This window comes from Myotis lucifugus, unplaced genomic scaffold (genome assembly GCF_000147115.1).
Source record: "Myotis lucifugus unplaced genomic scaffold, Myoluc2.0 scaffold_42, whole genome shotgun sequence".
In the NCBI taxonomy this organism is placed as follows: Eukaryota; Metazoa; Chordata; class Mammalia; order Chiroptera; family Vespertilionidae; genus Myotis; species Myotis lucifugus.
The window spans coordinates 3,737,906-3,764,791 of NW_005871090.1; the positions used below are offsets into that span (position 1 = coordinate 3,737,906).

The following is a 26,886-nucleotide window of genomic DNA, read 5'->3' on the forward strand; positions in this document are numbered from 1 at the left end:
AAATAGATTTAGATAGAATCCAGCATCTCACATAGTTACAATGTTTTTCCTTTTGACAAGAACTTTTAATGAATTATTGTTTCAACTGGACAAAACCATTTGTATTTCTACAGGATTAAAACTCTATAAGTGAGCATGTAACTTTTAGTCTGGGCCCAATCAATCCTATATAATAAAAGACTAACATGCAAATCGACCAAACAGCGGAACTACCAGTCTCTATGACACACACTGACCACCAGGGGGCAGATGCTCAACACAGGAGTGTCCCCTGGTGGTCAGTGCACTCCCACAGGGGGAGCACTGCTCAGCCAGAAGCCCTGAGCTGGGCTCACAGCTGGCGAGCCTCTCCTGCCTCCGGGCAGCGCTAAGGATGTCTGACTGACAGCTAGGGGAATGGGCCTAAGCTGTCAGTCAGACATCCCCCAAGGGCTCCTGGACTGTGAGAGGGCACAGGCCGGGCTGAGGGACGCCCACCCCCCACCCCAAGTGCACGAATTTTGTGCACTGGGCTTCTAGTAATAACTCAATGGTTGAGCATTGACCTATGAACCAGGAGGTCACAGTTCAATTCCTGATCAGGGCACATGCCTGGGTTGTGGGCTCGATTCCCAGTGTTGGACGTGAGGAGGCAGCCGATCAATGATTCTCTCTCATCATTGATATTTCTATCTCTATCTCTCTCTCCCTTACTCTCTAAAAATATTTTTTTAAATAATAATAATAATAAGCGAAAGAAAGGTACATGCGTTCTCTTAGAGAATTAAATAATCTTGGACAGGCCTGCATACTGTGCCCGAGGATGAACTGATAAACTTGCCAACATCTTTTTGCATTATTTTCAAGTTTTGGAGAGTTTGTCTTAATAAGTTATGTGCTTTTGAACTGTCTCATTCCAGCAGACACCTGGCACAAAGCAGACACCCCGTAAGTGTTTGCTGAGTGAACCCACAAGTAAAACAAGCACCCCAACCATGAATAAAGAAGGTTAGCCAAGCTCAGCCAAGGGCCCACAGTCCCATCGATGGGGCTGCCAGCTTTTCAAGCAGAGATCAAACAGTTTCCATGGAGAGAACAGAAAAGCAGTCCAAATAGGAACAATCTGTACAGGCAGATGGGAAAGGGAGCTGGTCCTGGTGGCTACAGCTTTCTCTTCACCTCAAGTCGTAGTTGGCCTATGATAGGTCTATAACTGTTTTATGGTGTCAGTAGGGGTTCCCTAATAAAGGAGCCTTACTAGTTTCTGGTGGCCCACAGGGCTGTACAGGTGCCTCATGAAAGTGTGAGGGAGAACTGTTAAAGCTCCACTCAGAATATTTGAAAAACTTTCAAGGAACTGTTAACAAAACAGCACATGTGAATGACAGAAATGGTGTGTGTTGAGGGAGTGGAGGTGGAGTTCAAACAGACTCTACCCAACTTGGAGTGGAAGGACAAGAGAAAGGAGAAGGTAGAATTCTGGTCACTGAAGACAGTAGTTACATTTCATGTATTTAGAACTATCAGGTTTTGTTTAATCTCCCCATCTTCACTTTGATGCTTTCAGCATTCAGGTGTGTGTGTTTTTTTTATTGTTGGAAAATAATTTCTCCAGAACAATGTCTCTAGAGGGTTTTAATCCTAGGGTGTCAGAACTGGTGGGTTGAGAGGTTTTCTGCAGTTCCCCTTCTTCCTCACCAGGCCCATTTTACAGGAGCAATAACTGAGGTCCTGTATCAGTTAGCTTTTGCTGTGAACAAACCATTAAGAATGTGTTAGCTTAAAACCACACACATTTATTATTCCTCATGATTCTATGGGTCAGGTCGGCGGGCCTTTCTAGTCTGGGTTGGCTCAGCTGGGGCTGGACGGTCTAGGATCGTCTAGGATGGTCTCCATTTGAGTGACTGGTCATTGGCTGGCTGGATGGTCTAGGGTAGATTGTCCTTGTTTCATATGTCTCTCATCACCCAGTAGACTAGCCCAAGCCTTTTCACACAGTAATCTCAGGATTCCAAAGAGCAACAAAAGCAGGCAAGCCCCCAAAGAACAAGCACTTGTCTGTGCTTACAGTTGTTATTGACCAAGGTAAATCACATGGCCACGTAGAAAGACAGTGTGGGAAGCACCTACGCAAGGCGTGGACATTTAGAGAGAGAGAATTAATGGACACTTTTACAAACCAATCTAACACAGGTACAAAGGTGCAATAACATGCCTAAGCTTACAAAACTGGGTAAGCATAACGCTGGGACGGAGACCCAGGCCTCAGACCACCTGGCCCGGTCCCCTGCCACAATCCCATGAGCCCTTTTCCAGGATTCAGCTCACTTTAAAACCTATTTTAGAGGTGCTAGAGCAGAGAGGTTTGTGGTAGGTTTCATGAGGGATCTTGATTTGAGATGGTGAGGGAAATCCATCTTCTTAGTTAAAATAATAACCTGGGCAAGGGTCCCCAGGGCCACCCCACCCCAGGTCAACCTCTGAACTTTGCCATCCCATAGTCTTTTGCTTGCCTTCCTGGTTGTGCCTTCCAACAGAAGAACACCAGCCTTGACCTAGGCCTTAGGTGCCCCCCATCCCATGTGGGGAGACACGGAAACTGTTAGCTTCAGGATCTATTAGATACAGAATCTGTCCTCGTCCTGTTCGACACACTCCCCTCTGATCAAGAGAGGACTTACATAGTTGAGCCATTTAGGCACGCTAATGATTTGGTGCCTCTTCAGACTGAGTGCTGGAAAATGGGTCCCAGGTAATTACCGCTCTGTTTTCTTTGCCAGAAATGGAGAAAGCACAACTTGAAAAATCCTCAGTAATCCATAGTTCTGAAATATTTGCTCACAGTTTGATTTAGGAGGCTGAGCTCTACATGGCCGAGGAGCAAGGAACAAGGCCCCCTGGTGGCCACCCTGTACTTTATAGCCCAGAGCAAGTTAGCTCTGCCCTCAAATTCAGATCCCCCTCACAGCAGACAAAGCCCTCCCTTAGCACACTCTTGAAGAGGGTTTGTCTCACACCCCAGGAGATCTATTAAAGTGTTCTTTCTAGGCAAGCCCACCATTTTCCCTGAGAAGAGTTCTGGAAAATACAATTTTTTTCATCCTCTTACATTTACAAAGATGTTTTAGATGATGAGTAAAGTTTTCTTTGGCCAGTTTGGCTTTCCACCCTTGTATTCTACTTCTTACATGTTTTCTTAGACTTGAAAGACTAGTTCATGTTTCTTTTCTGTTCATTCTTTAGCCTCACAGGACATAAAGGAAATGGGTCCTGGAGACTTCCCCCTCTGTTTTCTTTGCCAGCAGTGGAGAAAGCACAACTTGAAAAATCACCAATAATCCACACATTTTCAAGATCAAAGCTGTTTACAGAAGTATCCCAGGCGAGCCAGTGGGGTGTTGACTCCCATTTAGTCAGCCGGCCCCCAGAGCCTTCAATTAAGAAAGAAGCACAGGGCTGGGTGGCCCACACTGGTGGCCCCTTCCCCTGGGAACCAGCTCCCTGCCCAAATGCAAGGAGTTGACCATTCTTCATTCCTTCTAAAGTGTCCACTGAGCTCATAAGCAGGGTCATTCCCAAGCCCTAAAATAAACATTCTTATGATACATTCTGCCACTCTAATGAGAGATTCCTCAGCTATTAGTCACAGAAGGCTCCATGGCCAACCAAGACGCAAGCCTCCTGCATTCTTGACGCATGATGTGCCGGTGTCACTGGCTCCCAGAATTGGCTTCAGGTTCCCACAGCAAAGACTAAAGCACATTTCTGGCCATCTCTCCTCGGCCAGGAGTTTGCATGCCCATCCTTTCTATAAAATAGAGCCATTGATATTTGCTCAGTGAGTCCATCACACACAGGTGGAGAAAGCAGGAGGTGGCCAACCTTGCATCTGTATATTTAAGAGTGCATGGTTCTCCCCATGGCTCCTGCTTACTTCTTTGCAGAACGAGCCTCCACCACCCCCTACTGCCTTGTCCTGAGCCCTCAGAACAAGTGTGCCCCCTGTGAAAGCAGATTTTATGGTCTGCAATTCATTCTGTTCTCTCTCCTGGTTGTCTCTTCCTAGGGGCGCTTGCTCCCCAATCATGTGTAAAGATAATCAGTGTGCCCTTTTATTCTTTTATCTCCCCAAACAGAGAAACGTTTGCTCTTCCCTTTGAAACACCACCAATGGCATTCTTGAACTTATTTTTAGACATGTGGAAGTGTTCCAGACAAAAATCGATGCCCGGCACAGATAAAGCCCTGAGTGTTTATCGTGGGTAGAAGAAAACAGAGTGTTTTAATGTGGAAGGAGCACAGCCATATGCCTGGGTGCAGTATGGCTTCCTTTAATCTGGAAAAAGGAAACAAGCATTGTCGATAATAATATGCAGATGTCCAGCCCCAAATGAGGACATATTGCTAATTAGCTATATTGTTAGTATGTTTTAAGGAGAGAGGCTGCAGTGACGTTAATTATAATCTCTGTTGTTTGTTGTTCAAAGTCTATGAGACCAAAAGCATTGCTAATAATATCTTCTTTAATATCTTCAATAGAGGATTCCGGATTTTTTTTTCTTTCGAATCCCACATAAAAGCCACATGAGGGGTAATGAGGCCTATAGCCTGAGTCTAATTAAAATAAAATCTAACTAGGCCTGTGGCCATCATTATCATCAACTAGTACTTATTGGGTGCCTCCTGAGCTTGGGGAATTGGAGGGTGTGGGGTTTGAGATTGCAGATACGGCCTGTTCTTTAGCCTCCAGAAGAAATCCGCCATCCCGTCTGCCTCCAAGAAGTCTGCCTGGTTGTGCTAATGTGGGAATACTTACCACAGCCGTTTTTTAAGAAGCACTAAAACTGTCCTAGGCGGCTACACTGTTGCTAGTCTGTGCCTCTTCTGGAGGTTCTGGAAGTGATCCGATCAGGCCTGTTTCACACACCAGCCTTTGGTTGCTGTTTGCAGAACAGGGCGAGTGGGTCTGCAGAATGAGACAATGATGCTTAACGCACTTTTCCCAAAGATGGATGTCATGGCCTCTTTCCCAACTTGGTCTCACCCCTGGAGTTGATCACCCTAATTTGTCCTGTGGCTTGGTTCTCCAAGGACCCCCTCCCTCTCCCTCTGTCAGTGCCAAATGACTAGCTGGGAACGCTGACCATTGCAACCGCTTTGACCTTGATGTGGCTGTGGTGCTCCACCTTGGTCACAAGGATAGCCAAAATGAGCAGCTTCATGCAGTGGCTGAAGGCAGTGGTTGGGCATCCTTGGTCTTGGGCCAGGGGTGTCCTGGGGAGAAAGGACTTCAACAATTAAGCACCTGGGCTTGTCATCTTAAAAACTGTACTCAGTCTACAGATGACAGGTTTTCTCTTTTAGTTCATCTTGGCGGGGCTTTCCCAGGGGTACTTAGGGCCAGCTTTTGAGAGCGAAGGAGGAAAGAGATCCCAGCACGGACAGCTTCAACAAGCCTCCAATGACCCAGGAAATGCCACCAGGTAAGTGGTGGCCTGGTGGAAAAGTCACAACACACAATGATAGGAAGTTTTCAGATCAACGGCTGGTGGGTCGAGATGTCGTGTTGGGCCTCGCATTTATATTCTTTAACTCAGTGATCTCTTACTAAGCAGTGACCTAGGTCCTACCACCCACTCCATTCCAGCTTTGATATCCTTTGGGTCCCTGTACCAGGCCATGCCAGGTCCTGGGGAGTCTGCACCCGCCGTATCCGTTCACACACAATATTCACTGGCCCACCCTCCTCTGCTCTGTTCTCTTCATCTGCTTCACTTTCACTCATCTTTTCAGTCTCAGTTCAAATAGTGTTTCCTTGGGAAAATCTTTCTTTCTTTTTAATATCAATGTTCAAAGTAAGGAGTATTATCATTCCTACCTTGAATAGTGAAAATAGCTTTTCTGTCTTTCTCTCTTTTGTGAGTAGTCTCAGGGGGTTTCATCAATTCAATGTGTGCTAGTCAACCACAAACTTTTTGTTTTGAGGCCCAAATTGTTTAATCTTTATGCAGTGGGGCCCCTTTAAGCTGGTTCCTGAGTTCTTTAAAGAGGACACTGTTAGTCACTGAAAGCTTCCTTCCCAATTAAGTATCACCTATACTTTCCACCCCAAGCTCTGGAATCACCCATTTATTTTTCCAAGGAGCTCTGGTTCCTTTTAGCAAGGGTGAACTCCTTGAAATTTAATGATAGTATCTTAGGACAAATGAAAGGAAATATCACACTGCAATGTCTAGTAATGCAATGTCTAGAGCAGGGGTGGGCAAACTTTTTGACTCGAGGGCCACAATGGGTTCTTAAACTGGACCGGGGGGCTGGAACAAAAGCAAGCTCTGGAATCACCCATCTAATATAAATTCAAAGTAAACATCATTACATAAAAGGGTACGGTCTTTTTTTTATTTTAGTTTTATTTAGGACAAATGAAAGGAAATATTACACTGCAATGTCTAGTAATGCAACCTAGAGGCTGGAACAGTGAGAAGATTCTGAATGTGTATGGAGAAGGGTATAGATGGCCGAGCTGGCATAGGGTATTAGGGAAGTTAGCAGCAGAGCTGAGCATCCGTAGCCTGGCTACCATGGTGAAGTTCACCATGATTCACTGACTGCCCTGTCAGTACCTCATCAGCTGGTGATTGTGTCCCATTGCCAACAGCACAGACCTCCACCTTGAGTCACTTAGCTAAACAGGGCTTCTCCCTTTTTTATTGATAGTCAGATTAGAGTTAGAGTCACAATAAGAAACTGGTACTGGTGCTATAACATTGTCAAGGTTAACATTAGTGTTGATGATAGGGGTAAAAGAAGTTCAGAGATCACCATTCCACTGGTATAATGACTCTACAATGCCCTCCGGGACCCAGGCCCCTCCATCTTTCCCTTCAGACTTCATCCTCATTCCATTCGAGCATTTATATCCACATTTCAAGCAGGAGAAGGTGGAAGAGAGAAAGGTAAAAGACAAACTGACTCTGCCTCCAATTAGCAGTACCATCCAGCACCTTCCACTTACATCTCATTGGGCAGGATTGTGTCACATGGTCACCCCTGGCTGCATTGGATGCTGGGAACTATAGTTTTAACCAGCACTGTGTCACCTAAACAAACACTAAGTAAGAATGGGAGGAATGCCTATTGGGTAGGCAATCGCAATGTCTGCCACAATACTGCCATCCAAGGCAACATACGTGAGCATGAAGCCTATGTTATTATTAGTTTATTCCTATTTTAGATAAGAATAAGCTGTAAAATAATGCACAGAGATGGGGAGCATGAGCAGTGGCTGGATAATTTGGCCACTGTGCATCAACGACCTCATCACTTGAACAGTGCCTTTGTAGAAACCATATAATAGCCTCAGTTCTTCTGTTTCTCTTTTTATTGGCAGTCACAGCTCTCAAATTAGAGTTGCAGAGAGAACACTGCTACTGGAGCCATAGCACTGTCACAGATTAAAGGTCAAGCCAAAGACACATTGTGGTTAAAAAAATATTTTCCTAAACTAAGCAAACCCCCCTCATGTCACTTGAATTTAGGCGAAATGAATCCTGCAGCACTTTGGGAAGAACGGTGGCATTTTTTTTTCTTTGGTTCTTAGACTTTCCTAAGCTATTGTCTTCAAGAAAGGATGTTTGCTTTCCTGAGTAAAGCACAAACTATTTAAATCTTTACTTTGAGATACACACTTCCTGGGGATCTTCACTCTGATAGTATCATTTAAGTGGAACACCCAGTGAGTGGGCTTGGTGAGAGATGAGTGCTGTCCATCAGCGAAGACCTCCACTGGGACCTCTGGAAGAAAAATGTGCAGTGTGTCCTTAAGAAAGGATGAAAAGCCCTAGCCAGTTTGGCTCAGTGGATAGAGTGTCAGCCCTCGGACTGAAGGCTCCCAGGTTCGATTCTGGCCATGGACATGTACCACGGTTGCAAGCCCCATCCCCAGCCCTGGTGGGGACATGTGCTGGAGGCAACCAATTGATGTGTCTCTCTCACATAGACGTTTCTCTCTCTGTCTCTCCCTTTCCCTCCCACGCTCTCTAAAAATCAATGGGAAAACATCCTCTAGTGAGATGAACAGCAAAAAAGAAAGGCTGAAAAGACCTTTCCCTGCATTATTGGTAGATCCAGTCTGTCATCTCCCACCCCAGATTTAAAATCTATACCATCAAAACAATGGCTACTCCAGAATCTTGTTATTGATTGAATAAAGTAGAGTTTCATGTTATGTGAGCCATGCTAAGATACCTTCCCCATCCTAGGACTTCCAGTTTCTGAAGAGTCTGGGGGCATGCCGTTGCAGGAAACCAGGCTTTCTAGATAAATATGTTTTGGTAGAGATGCAAGAGTAATTCAATAGTCAGAGAATGTGATTAGCATTTCTTATTACTTCCCATCTTCCAAGTCCTTTATAAATACTGAACTTAGGGTGGGGGAGGGCGGGCAGGGAGAGGGAGGATTGGAGAAAGATGGAGAAAGGCCACAATTGCATGCCTAACTCAAGCCAAAACATACTTTAGCCCTAGTCTCTTCCCGGCAGAGGCGCTTGTGGCCTGAATTGTCCAGCCAATCGCCTGACTCTCTACTTCTCTTTTCATGTGTAGATACAGCCCAACCTGAGTTATCTTGCCCATCCTGCTGGGAGGGTGCAGGACTCTCCATATAATCTGCTCTGTTTTACAAAGGGGATCATTGAGCTACAGAGATGTTGAAGGGTTTTCTTGGTCCATGGCTAAGCCAGGATCACTCTCTGGTGGAGTATTGCGTACCAGGAAAAATTCCAGAGCCAGATCAAGAAACCAATCAGATGCGATTCTTGTTTTATCAGCTATCTGAGCAAAATGCCAAATAGCAGCAAAAATACATTTCTTATCTATTCTTCTAAAGTATGTTCAGTAGGACTTCATCACAGGGAAAAAGAAAGAGAGCTTCATTTTTAACCCAATGAAGGAGCAACTCCCAGTTGCTACAGTGCAGTTAAGGCTAGGTTTGCTGCGGATCCCCCAAGCAACTGGCAAGCAAATCTTGACCCCCTTCTGAGACTTAGATTCCCAAATCCTGCGCAAGAAATTTTCCTTGAGAATCCACTGTCCTCACTAACACTGTTGGGGAGTTTTAGGGTTAGGGGAAAGCAAGGGAACAATCACATTTAGTTATCTCTCATTGGGCTGTGATAGTTATTATGTTGAGGAAAGACATGTAGTGTGTGTCCTCTCTCTCTCTCTCTCTCTCTCTCTCTCTCTCTCAAGCCAGGGCAACTCCCTCTATGAGGATGTGCCAGGAGACAAAAACTATGGCAGAAAGGTGGCTGAAAAGGTTAACCAAGACACTGCCCCCACCCACATCTCCTGGGCAGAAGGAGAGGGCAAGCAAAAACATGCTGAGAGCATTCAGTAAACCCTCTGCAACTTCATGTTTTAAAGAGGAGACCGCAGACATGCCGTCTATCCCAATCCTCTTCTTGGCCTCTTGGAACATCCACAAAGCTGGTTTCTGTACCAGCGAGTTTATTCCTCAGTCCCATTTCTGTTGGAGATACTGAACAATCCCTTCCATCACGTTTGCCCTCTAAGAAGATATTTATCTGCTGCATGAGTTTCGTCTTCAGTCCATGCTTGACCTTGTGGACTCAGCGTCAGAAGTGTTTTGATACCACACATAACCCTTTGGCTGGGTCAGAAGCACTGTGGTGGGGGGTGGGGAGTGCGTGTGGAGACAGTGTGCTGGAATATACGCTCCAAACCCCAAAACATGCCCAAGAATAACAAGGACATTAACCACGGACCCAAGGGTTGGTGAAATTCTATCTTCACATCTCCCTCCACCAGTAAACATGAAAATGCCATCCCCGAAGGGATGGAGGGAGCCTCCAACACAAGGTCCAGAGAGAATGCGAGGAGAAGGGCTGGTTTGGGAAAGAAGTCCAGCAATTTCTACACTTTTCAGTCACTGGAAAAATTCCCCCCAAGTGACAACTAAATAGAGACATTTTTCACTAGCTGGGGAAAACAACAGGCTTGCACTTTTCAGAATAAAGACATTAAAATTTTAGAATGCCATTTTGTCACTTTTTTTCAGCTACCCCCGTCTCTTCATCTTCATCTCATGCTGTTCTCCCCTCCTTCGCTCCATACCAGCCTCACTGGCCTGCTTGCTGTCCTTCAAATGAGCCATGTTTATCCCCACCTCAGGACTATCTTGCTTGTTATTCCTTCTACTAGAATGTCCTCCACCCAGGTCTTTGCAGGATGCCTTCTTCTCTTGTTCAAGTCTCGTGCCAGATGTCACCTTCTCAGAGACATCCCCTAGCTACCTAACAGTGTCCCCAGCTGCTCTCTATCATTTTCTTCTTTCTTTTCTTCTTAGCAGTCACCACTCTCTGATCTGATTTTATTGATTTCTCCACATATTTATTGTTTATATCTTTCAACTAGATGTACACTCCAAGAGAATAGGGCCCATGTCTGTCTTGTTTATGGCTGTATCTCCTGTGCCTAGCATGTGGTTGGCATTTGTTGATTGGATGGATGGAAGGGAGGAAGGAAGGAGGAAGGAAGGAAGGAAAGAATAGATGAGTGAATGGATGAATCCATATAATCAATGATTTGGCTCAAGTATTGTATTCAGTTTGGTCAGATCTTTTGCTCCATGACCCACACCAAAGAAACAAACTCTGGACTATATAGGATGATAACTTAAGCCGGAGTGGTTAATCAGTTGAAGCTGTGAAAGGAAGCCATAATTTGATTTCAATTCTAAATGAGGACCTACTGTCCTTCAAAATAGTACTTTTGTGTTGATGTGCTTGATGTTGAATACATAACCCGTAACTCATTTACCTTCAGAAAATTGCCAAGAAGCAGGCTGGAAGAAGTTGCCCGATGATTTATAACTCAATTATTGAAGATAGAGAAATTAAACCACAGGGGAATGAAAATGAGTTGGGAATACCATCCTGGCTTCATTCCAGCCACTGCAATTGTCCTTGCTCCCGAATTTAATAGACTGCTATGGGTGATGTTTTAAAATCGTGCCCTATTTATTCGTTCATTTTCTTGTTTGTTTTAGAATAACCTCAATGTGGAAGGTGACTCTACGTCAGAAAGCAGCTTTCCTTTCTCCAAAGAAGCACCCGGGGAGCATCCGGACCACCAGGCGGCACACCAGCCGCTCTCTAGACAGCGATTCCAGCCGGAAGCTGGGCACCCTTCATTGCAGAGAGATGGTCCAAGATCTTTCCTCCTTGATCTACCAAACTTTCCAGATCTTTCCAAAGCCGATATCAACGGGCAGAATCCAAATATCCAGGTAAGGCTCAGCAGCTGAAAGGTGCAAGAAAATGAAACAGTTCATCTCTTTGTTGCCTGATCTGATTTCAAAGCAACCCCTGCCTTCCCTCACTTTTCTTGTTAACCCCTTAATGACTCCTGCTTATGATCATGTTATCTCTGTAAGAATAGTCATGTATTTCGTCTAAGTAACACCCTTGATTGTGAGATACACCATTATTTGATAAACCCCTAAAAAAAAGAAAACATTGCTAATTAAATTATGACATACCGATGATTATAAGATACAGTCTTATATCAGAGGCATTCAAATGTAAAAACCACACAAAATAATATGCCCTGAAATTGACGAAATATGGTAGCTGTGGAAAGGGCCAATCCAGCATGTGAGTAAATGAGGCAAATCATCGCATGATTTCACAGGTGCCCAGGCAGGCCCCCTCCCTCACATGTCTCTGTTGCTTGCGTTGGACACCAGAAATGCCTTCAGGAGGTGACAACACTTCAGTGGCTCTAAACTGTAAATGGCTGATAAAGAATTTTTTGATAAGAAGGGAGGTGAGAACAGACATTCCTAAGGGAGAGATGGACACACACCACTAAGGTGGAATGGGGTGGAGCTGAGGGAAATAGGAGGCTATTCAAAGGGGTGCCTGGGGTTGAAAAAGATACTATTCACCTCCACCGAAATAGCACAGTAGACTACAAAGCAGATGTTGATCCGAATGGACTCTCCCAACACCCTGATGAAGCACATGTCACTTTTTCAAAACTGTCAGCCAGGCAGTCAGGCCTCAGGAAGTTACTCTGGTGTGCCCAAGGTCACGTGGCTCCTAAACCGTAGTTGGGGGTTCAAATCCAGTCTCTCCGGCTCTCAGGAATACTCACCCCACCAATCTGTGTTTCAGGGACAGGCTTCTAAGTTTCCATTCTGCTTGGATCTCCCTCTGTTTCTCCCAGAGATGGTCCCCTGAGAGCTGAGAGAGGTGCTTTCTCCTGGGCAACCTGGACCCATGCAGCTCCCATTCTCTTTTCTCTTGCCTTCTTCCCTACTCTTCAGCTTGGCTCTTAATTCTTTCCGTTTGGGGAGGGACAGCTTTTCCTGATTCTTCCTCTCTGCATGAGTTTACATGGCAGAAGCTTCCTGAGCCTGACCCCAGAGGAATTGGTTCTTAATTAAGTTAATTGTCTCTCTCCCTCAAGACGGCCCCTCTCTCCATGACACCATTTTAGATCAGGTTTCCTTGACCAGAGTTGCTTTGCTTATAACACCAGTGTCCTGGTGACTACCAAATACCCCTGGGATTACACCTCAATTGGAATATGCAGGCCAACCCCTACTGCATTAAAAATGCTGGGTTAGGTTCTGAGAAATTAAGAAATGTAAGGCCTTTTTCCTCCAGGAAATGACATAGGTGTGAAAATCCCAGCTACCACCGAAGACTGTGGGAGACAAGGGATCATGGAGACAGAGGGGGAAAATGGCTATGTTCCACGGTGCACAGACTGAATAGATGGGCAGATGTAGGGCAGGGCAGTCAGGGTTGATGGTACAGAGGTGGACAATGGTTTGGAGGTCACTCTTTGACAACCCATGCACAGAAATCACTGCATGCCCCAATTAATATGTCTGATGAGTCTTGCATTGTGCTCATTGATTAATTGGAAAAACAGGCCTTTTGCTCCACTGCCCTCTCTCCAGGAACTGGCCACTTGGCTCTCTGCTAAAAAACAATGGATCCACTTGGGGGAGGTGCAGATTGGAAAAAAAAAAAAGCCCAGACATCTCCTTATTGTTGCTCAACCTCACTTTCCATCATGCATTTATCTACAGGAAATGATTTTTCCTTGTTCATAGATTTTATGGGACCAGACTGTCCTTACCCCCAAGGTGCTTAGGCCATGCCTGGAATAACTTTAGACCTTCTATGGCTCACAGTTTTTCTCCAGAGGTGGGACATGTCACTGTGGATCTTATTGCTGAGGACTGAGCTATGAGTGTAATAGAGTTTAAAATGGCTAATGTAAAGTTATGAGAATATGCCTGGATGCAGGGGAACACCAGGCCTTGGGAATGCTTCCCCTCACAGACATGTTTCTAAGTACTTGGGCTTCCCTTAAGAACCAAATTTCTCAGGATCCCCTTTCTCTCTCCCAGATAAATTCACCCATCAGGAAATCCCCATATTCCATAGACCGCACAGGGAATCTTTTAAAAATATTACCTAAATGTTAGGGAAGAACAGTGGTGTAAAGGCAATGGGGATCCACGGAGCTTGGAAACCCACATGACTTTTCCAAACAGAAGAAAAAGGCGACTGCGCAATGCTGAGCCCTCTGCAGCTCACATGGCAGAGCTGTGCGTGAGCTCTAGAGAGCAGTCGAGGTTGCGATTCATTTTGATCATCTTAAGCTGTGTTGTTTAGCCGGATGGGAGGTAAAGAATTCTTCAGAATGGTTTCGCCTGGCTTCCTGAGGACCGAGGGGGCTGCTGGAGCTCACAGGTATGGAGAAAACCAGAGAGACAAGGAAGCAGAGAATTGAGTGGAGGACGAATTATGAGAAGGCCACACCTGGTTCCCTCTGGCAAAGGCTTCTGGACTTTTATCAAACGCAGCTTCCCCACGTGCTGTCACAAAGCTGTGGCTGCAGAGATAGTACAAGCGGAAATTATTTACCCTCCTCCCCTCTGAGACCCCCAGCCACCTGTTCATATAGACTTAGAACAGGTGAAACGTAACAATCGGTGCTTTGTTCTCACTCTGTCTTACCCCCTCCATCCCCCCCCCCCCCAGCCCCGGAGCAAGAAATTCACCTCCAGGTGCTGCTTCTGAGAGAAATGCTTTGGAGCACAGGGTAGGAAAAGGAACAGGGCCACGCCTAGGAGGTCCCAGACTTTCGAGTTACCCTTTGAACAGCAAAACTCACCATGGCCCCCAAGAACATAGGTTCCCCATAGCTCCAATATCAGGGTTGTTGGCAGAATGGCTTAAAAAATCAAGGAAACTAACCCAGATACCATGAAAGTAAAAAAAAAATCCCCAAAGAGTAGGCCAACACCATCTTTTTGCCCACTGTCCAGTTGGGGGAGTGCCTGTCTCTTTGCACAATCCCTGCTTCTGTTAACCTTCCACAGGAAGTGCAGAGGGTGGGGTGGCCTGTGTTTTATTGATCAAATGGCCTGTTGGCCCTAGAGCAGAGGTTCTCAACCTGTGGGTCGCGACCCCTTTGGGAGTCAAATGACCCTTTCACAGGGGTCATCTAAGACCATCGGAAAACACATATATAATTACATATTGTTTTTGTGATTAATCACTATGCTTTAATTATGTTCAATTTGTAACAATGAAATTGGGGGTCACCACAACATGAGGAACTGTATTAAAGGGTCGCAGCATTAGAAAGGTTGAAAACCACTGCCCTAGAGAAAAGAAAATCGAGCTGCATTTCTGGCCTCCTCTTTCTAGACCACAAAAGGTTAATGTCGGTCACTCAGAAAGATGGTCAAAGAACGAAGCAGCTGCTACCCGTGGGAGCCCCTGCCCTAGGTCTGCGTGTAAGTGTGTGTGAATGCACATACACAGGGGTGGGCATGCACATGCGCGCGCGCGCACACACACACACACACACACAGGCACAGTGCTGGCCCCATGCACCACTGCCCTTGAGTAAACCAATTCCCTGGTGGTCCTTTAAAAGATGAGGTACTTCCTAAAAGGGGGTGATGGTTTCCGTGTTGGCAGCCCTCGCTCCTTCCTGCAAGCACTCCTCTTTTGTTGAAATCCACTGGTTTGACACAGGCTGATTCAGCCAAGCAGACAGCCCTGCTGGTCACCGTGGTCCCCTGAAAGCATTTTCTCTCCCTGGGGAGCGGAGTGAAGACAGGTGAAGGCCGCTTCAGTGGGTTGGCCTCCCGCTGCCAGGGCCCCGGGCCTGTCTCCCCCTTCCTCTGGCAAACTGCCCTTCACCCCCACCTATTTATGTCTGACTGGAGCCGGGTAGCTGAACAGGAATTCGATACCCCTGTCTCTGAACCACCCCCAACCCCTCCAGTGTCTGGAAGCATTTCCCACGCCCCAGGGCTGGGGGCCACTGTCCCTCTGGCCAAACAGCCCACACCTTTCCAAAGTGACAATGCTGAGTCCAGGCAAAGGCCACATCCCTCTTGGGCCTCTTGACTTTTAGGAAGGGAAATCCTTTTAAAAGCCCTGCTTTGTAGAGCTTTTTCAAACGCCCCTAAGCCAGGTGGCCTCCATTCCAAGTGGGCCTGGCTCTCCATTTTAAAAGACTGGCTTCAGGCTGTGGAAATGAGTGAGGGGAAAAAACAACCATGTGCAAAATAGAAAGAAATAGCCTCAAACTCCTGAACCCAATCTCCATATTAAATTTGAAACAATACTAGAGGTAGGGTTTTGTTTAAAAAATAAATCAGTCAGGAAAGAAAAGAGATCCCCCAGGACAAGTTACACTTGAACTTTCATATCCTTGGCTGGGCTTCGGTCTGTAGCTGATGGTCAGATAGCAAAGACAAAAATCTCTAAAATAAACTCATTATTAGCCTTACTGCATCAATTCATTACCACGGTAGCTAGTCACAACCAACTATTTCTCTTTTTTGGATCGAGCTGAGATTAGTATTCATTTCAACCAATATATTTATTTCTTTTCTTCCATTGAGAGAGACTTAAAAATAGTCATCTAAAGGCCTATTTTTTTTCTTGCACAAATGTATTTACATGGCCATGGGCCTCTTGAGTGCCACAAGATACAATCAAATGAGTTGGCCAGGGCTCTAACTGTTGTACGGGCTTCTACTTCTGATTTCCCTTCCTCCTTTTTCTCTAATATACTCTTGGAATGACAGGTTTGGCTGAGTAACAATCAAAGAAATTTCTGTGCCCAAGACATGGGCCCTTACATCCATGGGGACAAGCTTATATTGATCAATTCCTCATTGACCTCTGTGGTTTCATGCAGGTTACTCCACCTCTCTATGCCTCAGTTTCCTTGCCTGTAAAAATCAAAATGATAATACCACCTGTGATATATATATATATATATATATATTACATTGTCAAGGAAGGAGGCTATGTAATCTGGGGCCTAATCCTTTGCTGGAGACTATCTTACTGTCCCTGGATGCTCTGTGTTCCTATGGAATCAATTCACCTCTCAGGGAACTCCCGACTCATGCCCGCCTAGTCACCAAGCTCACAAGGCTTACAGGACCATCGAGCTAGAAGATTCTCTCTTGTTCAGGTGGTCAAGTCTTTTGTATTTTGTAGTTTATTATCAGTTAGACTGAAAATTGTGTTAGTTTCCCTAAGAAAGTGCTTTTTGGAGAAAGTAGAATAAATGTTCTTAATAAATGTTTTAACTATCCAAAGGAAGAAAGCAACTGGTAGTGTTGCCTAGGATCCTCACATCTGGATTTTGGACAGAATTCCCCAAATTGGCAGTGATATAGATTCTGTTTCTTGAAGCTGATGAGACTCAGCCAGAAGTTGGGCTTGGATATTTTGAAAGAGTTTTTTTTCTTTTATTGTCTTGGTTCATGGTGTGGAAAAGTCCAGAAAAAACAAATGTATTTATATACTTCAATTATGTGCATCAAGGAAGAGAAAGGATGGTAAGATCTCGAGTCTTTATCAGCTTGGAAATCTGTGCTCACTCCCACACCTTAAGCTCATCACATCGATTATTGTTCAAGACATTTTTATAAAAGGACTCTTTGATGCCAAAGAACATGTAAGTAGAATGAGAGCAACAGGAAACATAAAACTAATCCCCCTCATTCGAGAAGTCATTGATCATGCTCATTAAGTCTTTTTAATTGTATGCCTATGAAATTTCAGGTTCAAGATTAGATTTCTTCTTTTGATATCAGTATGAGGTTTCCACATTAACTGTAGGAAAGGGCAGATCCTAAGGTTTGTGTGGGGGTTTTTTGTTTGTTTTTTTGTTGTTAATTCAGTTGAGGCAGTGGCTAGAAATTAAAGGGGAAAAAGAAACCTCTAAACTGTTGAGATTTAGTCATCGATATAGTTTTTGGAGTAAATTTGTATTTTGCTACTCATTGCCTGGCCAGGCAACAAATCTATTTTGTTTGGATCTGAGTACCAGTTTGGAAGAAAAAGAATTATATTGACGGTAATAGCTTAAAACATGAAATTGTTTTTATTCCCAGCTTGGAGAAATTGCAGGGCACGTTTTGTTTAGGCAATCCTTTTGACTCCAGTCTGAATACAAATGGAATACCAAAACCATTGGGCATGTTCCCCCTTATCTCCTACCCAGAGACTGATTTCATTACCATAATTGCAGGCTTGCCTGGCTCTTGGCAGCTTCTCCCCTCCAAGACCCTTAAGAGCCATGCAGACGATTGTTGAGGCTCAGTTGTTCTGTCTGCAGGCTGAGGGGGATGGTACTGCAGAGGAGAAAGGGTATGTCTCCAAGGCTCAGTAGCCTGTCACTCCCCAGCTGTGCACGCCTCCTGCACTTGTCCTTCTGGGGTTGTGTGTAGGTCCCAGTCACTGTCATTCCCCAGCAGCCATCCATTCTAGCAAACAGCAATGATACAAGACATACGATGCATTCATTTTCTTCTCTTTTTTTTTCTTTTTGGGTGATTACTAAAAATTTCATCATTATTTATACACTAGAGGCCCGATGCACGAAATTCGTGCAAGAGTAGGCCTTCTTTCCCCCAGCTGCTGGCACCAGCTTTCCTCTGGCACCCGGGACCTGGGCTTCCCTCCAGCCACCTGTAGGCACCTGGGACCTGGGCTTCCCTCACAACCCCAGCTTTGTCCGGAAGGATGTCCAGAAGGATGTTGGTCTAATTAGCATATTATGCTTTTATTATGATAGACTAGAGGCTCAGTGCACGAAATTCGTGCACAAGGGGGTAACCCTCAGCCTGGCCTGCACCCTTTCGTAACCGGGACCCGTCGGGGGATGTCCAACTGTCGGTTTAGGTCCAATTCCACAGTCAACCATCCCTCTTGCAATCCAGGACCACTGGCTCCAAACCACTCACCTGCCTGCCTACCTAATGCTTCCAACTGCCCTTCCATGCTGACCTGGTCGCCCCTAACTGCCCTCCCTTGCCAGCCTGGTTGCCCCAACTGCCCTCCACTGCCTACTTGGTCATCCCAACTGCCCTGCCCTGCTGGCCAGGTCACCACATTGACTATCCCCTTCCGGCATGGAAGTCCCAAATGGCCCTTCCCTGTTGGCCCAATCACCCCTAACTGCCCTCCACTGCTGGCCTAGTTGCTCCCTACTGCTCTCCCCTGCAGGCCTGGTCGCCCCCAAGTCCCCTCCCCTGCCAACCTGATCTCACTCCTAACTGCTGTCTCCTGCCTGCCTGATCATCCCCAACTGCCTCTGCCTCAGCCTCCACCACCATGGCTTTTTTTGGAAGGAAGTCGGACGTCCGGAAGATGGCCAGTTGCCCCAGTCTAATTAGCATATTACCCTTTTATTAGTATAGATATGCAAAGACTGGGGTAATGGTGGTAGCATGGAATAAATCGAACGGTGTGCTTCTAGGCATTCCACACCAGAGGAAAGATACACTTGATCTGCCACAGCCCAAGTATACTCTGGTATTGAAGGCCACACTCTTGATCTTGTGTTTGGACCACACAAGGCCACAGCCCAGGCTCACTATCAGCTGGGCAACTTCCTTTAAATGGTAAAGGGAGCAGACTGCAAAATTTCCCATTCCTAACACAAAAGGAAGAGGCTGTTTGTCTCAGGATGGGCACACCCTGGTGCAATTTGGCAGAGCATACCAGCAACTCTCTCAAACGTCGGGTTAGGGCAAAACTAGAAATCCATCTGCCCAGTACATCTTGCGCTGATTACTTGGAGCACGTGTTTCTGATTCATTTGCACATAACTCATCCAGGGGGTGTTGCAAGAGCTATGTGATGGCCAAAGGAACCCGATGAGTTTTTATTATATTTTTGAAACAAGTTTCTCTACGTTGATTGTCTCTCAGAGCCAAAGAAGCTGCATTCTTCCAGCCCTGTGACTTCCAAACGAGGCTCAGTAAATTAGAGAGCAAGTTCTAACCTTGGCTCTGGGACTATCTGTTTTGAACCTGAGGGTTGGTTGAGGGGTGTATGTGCTGGGTCTGGACCTCAGGACAAGTGAAAATCCCAGCTGTGAAAGCCTGGACATTGAGGACCTTGTGTTCACATCTCTACACAACCTGTGGCATCCAGCATCACCCGCATCTGTGGCCTCTTTGCTCCCTTGGTTGCATGAGGGGACAATACCTCTGTTCCTTACTTGTTGAGAGGGGCAGTGTGGCAAAGTTGGGGTAAGAGTGTGAGCTCCGGAGCTACACTAGCCATGTCTGCCAGATACTAGCTGTGTGACTTTAGGCAAGTTGTTAACTTATCTGTGTGCCAGTTTTCTCTGTCTATAAAAAGCTATGCATTGCTGTCTGACAACCACCCCAAAACTCAGTAGCTTGAAGCAGTAACCATCGGATTGCTCATGGTCCCTATGGTTCATGAATTGGAGCAGGGCTCAACCGGCAGAGCTCATCTCTGTATCACATGATATCAGATGGGATGACCCAACTGGGCTGCAGGATCCAAGATGGCCCCACTCATACAACTGGGACCATGGAGCTGGCCAGTGGCTGAGGAGCCTCAGTTCTCTTCTCTGCAGCCTCTCTCTTCATGTGGTCTCTATGCAAACAGTCGTCTAGGCTTGGCTTCCTTACCTAATGGTAGGAACATTCCAAGAGAATGAAAATGGAAGCTGCAAGACCTCATGAGATTTGTATCATTGTAACTCCTCCCACAGTCTACTGGACAAAGTGTGTCACAAGGCCAGTCCAGATAGAAAGAGAGAGGAAGTCAACTGCACCTCTTGATGGGAGGTGTGGCACCCACATACAAAGATGGGAGGGATTATCTGGACCGTCTTTGCAGATAATCAATTATAGGGGCCAATCAACCAACTTATAAGGTCATTATGAGGATTAACTAAGTTAATATATGGCAGATCACTTGGAACCATGCCTGGTACAGAGATAGTACTCAATAAGTGTTCAGTTTTATTATAATTATTCTTGAGGCACTTCAGGAACATATATAATACATGTTTATTCCTTGAATTAGAGACTTCCCAGCAATGTAATCTTCAGTAAACCAGTGACCCAAGTGATGAATTGTCTCCTTCCACCCAAGGCCCACGTAGTTCATTCTCTGTAATCGTGGGGTTCACTTGGGCCATCCCTGGATGTTTGCCATTCTGTATCACCATGCAGTCTCTGCTATCCTTCATGAGGGACACATCCATCATTTGTCTTTGGTATCCCAGACTTTCTTTCAAGGGTCACCCAGCTTGGAGGCTATTGACTCCTCATTGACCCTGGCCTGTTCTGAATTCTTCAGGTCACCATAGAGGTGGTGGACGGTCCTGACTCTGAAGCAGATAAAGATCAGCATCCGGAGACTAAGCCCAGCTGGTCAGTCCCATCCCCTGACTGGTGGGCCTGGTGGCAGAGGTCCTTGTCCTTGTCGAGGGCCAACAGCGGGGACCAGGACTACAAGTACGACAGTACCTCAGATGACAGCAACTTCCTCAACCCTCCCCGGGGGTGGGACCGTCCGGCCCCAGGCCACCGGACTTTTGAAACCAAAGAGCAACCAGAATATGGTGAGTTTACCACCCAGTAATATAAAATTGGTGGGGAGAATAAATGAGGATGATGAGGAAATGGAGCCAAGCAAAACCCAGTTTACAGTATGTGGCTTTTGGTCTTCTATGAGGCGTACCTCATAAAGACTCTATTCCACAGAAGCCCCAAGGAGGCACCAGCAGCCACATTTTTCTGGAAAGACTATAATTTTAAAATCACACCAATTATCCTAGGAGAGAAGTTTTTTTTTTCAGTCAGGGGTCTTTGAGGTTCTTCCATTTTTCCAAAAAAAAAAAAAATAGTTTTGTTTATAAAAAGGAAGAAATCAGCAAATCAGTTTTCTTGTACATTTTACTGTAAAAATGCATATGGAAAATTAATTTGGTAAAAGAAATGTATCGGCTGCTTTCTTTGACCAGGCCACTGTGTTATGTTTGACATTGGCAATAGTGTGGCCCTTGAGAATCCATATGAACATATGCTTCAAGGGTTGTCCAAATGAGACCTCCCCACCAATAAATTTTAAGACCCCAAGTAGGGACTTCTACTGTCTCATGTTTTAGAGTAAGGTGAAGTAACAAAACTTTCAAATTCAGTAATTTAAATAATAGAAGTTCATTTTTAATTTGAAATGGGAGACAGGGTAAGGGGAACTCAGCTCCACTCAGGCATTCAAGAACCTAGGCTCCTTCCATCTTGGTACTCCTCCAACTGTTAGGGCCTGAGAGTTATCCAATGGATGCTCTAATAACCAGCTCAGCCAAGGTGGAAAATGCAGCCTGAAAAATGTACACATGCTATTAAACCCCTCGGCTTGGAGATAACACACATCACATCTGCTCAAATTTGATTGGCATGACCTGATGATTTGGCCCCACATAGCTGCAAGGGAGGCTGGGAAATGTATTCTGTGTGTCCAATAAGAAGAAGCAGCCTTTGTGAGAAATCAGACAGTGTGCCTTTTGCTATAGAATATTTGCAGTCTTATAAATGCATCCATCATTGGGATATTCTGTGGCTTTACCATCAGCAGACTTAGGTGCAAACACTGTCATGAACTCTCACCCTTACACCTGTGTTTTAGCAGAAAGACCAGTTGTATGTTGGAGAGGTATTTCTTCCCACTAAGCAACTTCCAAAACAGCAAGATAATTTTTTTCCAGCTGCATCATTTAGTTGTTCAACAGATATTTATTTATTTATTTATTTCCTCACCTGAACATATGTTTCTATTGATTTGAGAGAGAGAGAAACATCAATGTGAGAGAGAAACTGATTGGTTGTCTCCCGCACATGCCCTGACTGGGGATCAAACCTACAACTTAGATATGTGCCCTGACCAGGAATTGAACCTGCAACCTTTTGGTGTATGAGACAATGCTCCAATCAACTGAACCACCAGGTCAGGGCTCAACAGACATCTATTAAGAGCATATCTTGTGATCAGTATTATGTTAGGTGCTGGGAATAAAAAAAATGAGTAAGACACAGTCCTTCCCTACAGTGGGCCTCACCTATCTGTGGACAAGGGGAGAAAAATTAACTGATAAAGCAAAATAGTGCCATTGTGGAAATACACATCAAATGCGAGGGGAGCTGAAAGAGAGCTCCCAAACCCCTTCCAGCCAGGAGACTCCTGAAAACTTCCGCATTCCCAGAGGAAGTCCAATTTATCTACTTCCCAGGAAGAAGGACTCGGAATAGTAGCCAACACACATATAGCATTTAACATGCACCAATCCTTCTTCACGGCATCTAACATGCAGCGCTCGTTTAATCAGCTCTCTGAGCCAGGTGCCCCATTTCACAGATGGGGAACCTGAAGCCTGAGAAATTAAGAAACTTGACCTCAAGGATTTATCTCAGTCAGTTGGTCCAAAGTCTGTCCTCTTAATCACTATCTTATTCTGCCTCTCTTGTGCGGGGGTGGGAAGGAAACACATCCTTTAGGAGAGGGGAGTGGATCTAGAAATGGTCACTTGGACTGGAAGATAGGAATACAAGATTGGAACAGTGCTATTGAACAGAGAAACAAAGCACACAGGATCCTGGGTGCTTGACTGACATTGCACAGCTCTGTGGCTACACCTGTTTGCCCAGCCCACACAGAACAATTTTTCTATGTGTGGGGCTTAGACCCTTGGCATCAGAATCCCTTGGTTGCATGTTTAAAAATGCCAATCCTAGTCCCAACCCCATCCTTCTATCCTAATGGTCCTCAAAGTGTGGTCCCTAAACTGGCAGCATCAGCATCATCTGGAGCCAAGATAAAAATGCAAATGTTCAGTTTCCTGGTCCCTGGGCCGCCTGAATCAGATATTCTGGGTGTGGGTCCCCAAAATCTATGTTTGAATGAACTTTTCAGGAGCCTCTGGAACACTGAGTATTCAAAATCAACAGTTCTCAGTTGCTCATTATGCTCACCTGGGAAATTGTTTGAAACCCTAGTGCCCAGATTTCTCTCACCAGTAAGTTGGGAATCTCTGGAGGCGGGGCCCAGACATCTGTTTTTTAAAGCTCCATGAGTGACTGTGATGTGCAGCTCAGGTTGAGGGCCACTGCCGACTTTCTACTAAACCAGAATGTCCAACAGCGAGACCTAGGCTCAGTCTGTCTTTGTTTCTTTTTTCAACCAAGGTCAGCAGGCTATCCCCATGCTCACTGAATTTTGAAGACTAACATTAGAAACATCTCTTCCACTAAAGCTTTTATAGAGCACCTTCAGTTGAATTCATGAAATTAAGAACATCTTCTATTTCAATCTTGAGGATGGAATTTGCTTCTATTGGAGCAATTACTGTGGCTGCCTCATCCACCCTCACTCCAGCTTTCCGGGCCTACGATACCCGCAGAGTGCCTTGCATCTGAATCTTACAGCATTCCTGGGCCATGAAGAAACTCAATCTTTTGTGATTTTGGAGTCTCTCTTAGTAACTTCCTCATCTTTAGACTAGATATCAGGATTGCTACTTTATAAAGAAAAATATGTCCCTTGTAATACTTCTAAATCAGTGTTTTTTAGACTTCAATATGCACACAAACAACCTGGGGGTCTTGTTAAAATGAAGGTTTTGATGCCGTAGATGTAGAAAAGGGTGGGAGCCCAGGTGAGGCTGACATAGTTGGCCTTTGGGCCACACTCGGAGTAGTGCCAAGACTCTCAGCATGTCGCAGATGCTCAGTAGTATTTGCAAAATGAATGAAGTATTGCTTCTGAGACCGGCTCACAGGGAACATGTGATTTTCAGAATTCCTTACAGCATTGGCCGAGCTGAATCCTCTTTTATTTCAATCAGCAAGAAACTATAGTGCCGTTTCCAAGTATGTAGCCCTAGATTAGATGCTGTGGAGGATACAGGGAGTGACCACACTGCTTGGGAAGGAGAGGCTCATGCAATGACAAAGCAGCACAAATCATTGTACCTAAGTGTCGGCTCCCTTGTCTGAGACAGGCTGACATTGCTACAGGAATTGGGCTTTCTGGAGGATCTTGATCTCAGATTTTTGAAGGTAGGATTTTTAATAAGAATTGAAATGTATGTGGCCAAAGAGTATTTCAAAAAAATTCTAGGTGAAATAAATAAAATAGTATGGCATCTTTAGAATAAATTATAAAGTACACAACAGAAGTTAGTTAGACCTAACTTGTGATCATGAAAACAGTAAGCTCAACTTTGGACTGTATGTGTTTGAGATACTGCATTTTAAATACCTTCTATGTAAATACTGAGGGTCTCACCCAGGGCGACAAAAGAGTTCAAATAAATGTCTTTCTGTTAAATAGAAGTATACCATTCCCAAAGTTGTTCAGAACAATCTGAAAAATAAACTTAATGGGCACTGCTTATTGTAACCGAGGTTGAGACTCAATTCTTTGCAATTCTTTAACTGGTCATGATCCTATTTTAATAGATTTCAGTGATTTTTTCAAGGGTTTTCCTTTGTAATGTTAAATTGTGGCCACATAAGTGACTGTCTTAAAGAAAGGAGGCCAATCTGGGCCAGAAGTAGAACTGCTAGAATGCCAAAATATAGAACAGGATATAGAGCAGGAGCTGACAGACCTCAGATCTAATCCTAGCTCTGCCAAGTTTGAGCTGTGTGGCCTTAGGCAAGTACCTTAATGTCTCTGAGCCTCAATTTCCTTACCTGTAAAAATAAGCTATTTCCACCTACCTTGCAGAATTGTGACAGGAGTTAAATCAGTGTGTTAGGCAGGGCAGCTGGTGAAAGCAGGCCCTCAATAATGGGTAGCCACTATCTCCTAGGATTAGTGGTGGAGGCTCGCCAGCAGCTGACTCAAGACCCGAGTCACTTCAGTTGCCCAAACATCGTGACTGGGCCACTGAACTCTAGTGCTTGAAACAGTATAATGACTACTTTAAAATTTTAAATGACATCCTTGAAAACCAGCTGTCACTCACTGTACTGTGCATTGTTTTCTTCCCTCGCCGAGCAATTGGATGTCACAGATAGGGGCTGTCAAATCTCAGGGACTGTTTTTTACTGTCATTATTGCCATCTTTGCAGTTGCTGCTGCTCACATTCAGTTTCTGCTCTGAGCAATGCTCCCTGCCTGGTAGGTGAGCGAATGAGAACTAGTGTTTGATTATAGCAGAAAGGACGCCTGCCCTCAAATCTTTGTTCACTGTGAGAAGTTCCCTTTCTGTCCTTTGAACACATTAAACAAATAGAAACCACCAAGGAGAGGACCTTTGCTGGAGCATTCATCCGGGACAGTATGCTATGAAGGCTTAGGGTTGTGAGCTGACATACACACCTTCCTAGGAGGTGGTTTTATTTCATTACTAGCCCAGTAGAAATGACTAAATGCCTGGCGATATAATGTTCTGTGCCTAACTCTGAGGGCCCCATATAAAAAATGTTTGGAAAATAAATGGCTTTGTGAGCACCTAAAATAAAGGCATGAAGAACCCACTTTTTAGGATGAGAACTCCTTCATGGTTCTGGAGTCTGCTAACCATTGAGAGAACATATCTTAGGGAAAGTGTTATGGTATATGTATAACAGTTAATTTTTGTTGCTTCAGAAAACACCCCAAAATTCAGTGGCTTCTCTGGGCTGGTTGGGGGGGGGGTGGGGGAGGGGGGCTGGAGGTCCAAGATGGCTTTATTCACAATGCTGGCATCCCAGCTGGGCAGCTGGGGAGGGAGATGGCTGGGCCTCTTCCCACCTGCTTCCTCACCCTTCAGGACCCACCCCGGGCTCCTCACATGGTGGTGGAAGAGTTCCCTGCAGGTAGAGGCCAAGCCCTAATACAGGAGCACTCTTGCAGCCTCTGTTTGCATCCCACTTGCTATGTTCCCATTGGCCAAAGCAAGTCAGGTGGTCCAGGCTAGGGTCGGTGTGAGAGGTGACTAAGCAAAGGGAAGTGGAACTATGGACATCACTTTTCACATAATCTGACAGTTATTAACACCCAATAATTTTGATCCAAGATCCCAAAACAAGAACATATCTAGTACAGAGGTTCTAATATAAGCATCATGGTGAGTTTAATGCTAAAATCTCGAAGTTCAGGGTGACATTGCCCAAAATTAGCTCTCCATATTACTGCCACACTGAGGGAAAGGTTGCAAGAGATTTCTAGATGGTTGGGGCCCTGTTGCTTCTGCTGAGTCAAGCAGGACACCTCTTGGCATCATGGGATTGTGTCCTATGCCTGTCTCATCACACAGGTCACATGGACCCTACCTCTGTGGTACAATAAGCTTTTTCTGTCTGACCCACTGCCCGCTTCCTATGAACCTAAAGACATTCTATCTCTGCTTGTGACTCAGCGTTGTTGTTCCCTTTAACAAACCTGGCCTCGTGGGTGCATATAGGTTGTGGTTGAATGTGGTCACAGGTGCGTATAACCCTCTGCACCCGGATGCTCCCACTGACAAGAGTGAAGTCACATGGCTGTTCCAGGCACCCTCTGGTGTT

The 26,886-nt window shown here is 45.2% G+C and overlaps 1 protein-coding gene across 1 annotated transcript in view; it reads left to right on the plus strand.

Moving 5' to 3' along the window:
- Positions 1-26,886, plus strand: part of ISM1 (isthmin 1) — a 48,786-nt gene that overhangs the window by 11,042 nt on the left and 10,858 nt on the right. Inside the window, exons 2-3 of the mRNA XM_006087990.2 lie at positions 11,050-11,289; positions 20,690-20,954. Of these exons, the coding sequence (XP_006088052.1) occupies positions 11,050-11,289; positions 20,690-20,954 (505 nt within the window). The remainder of the gene's footprint in view (positions 1-11,049; positions 11,290-20,689; positions 20,955-26,886) is intronic.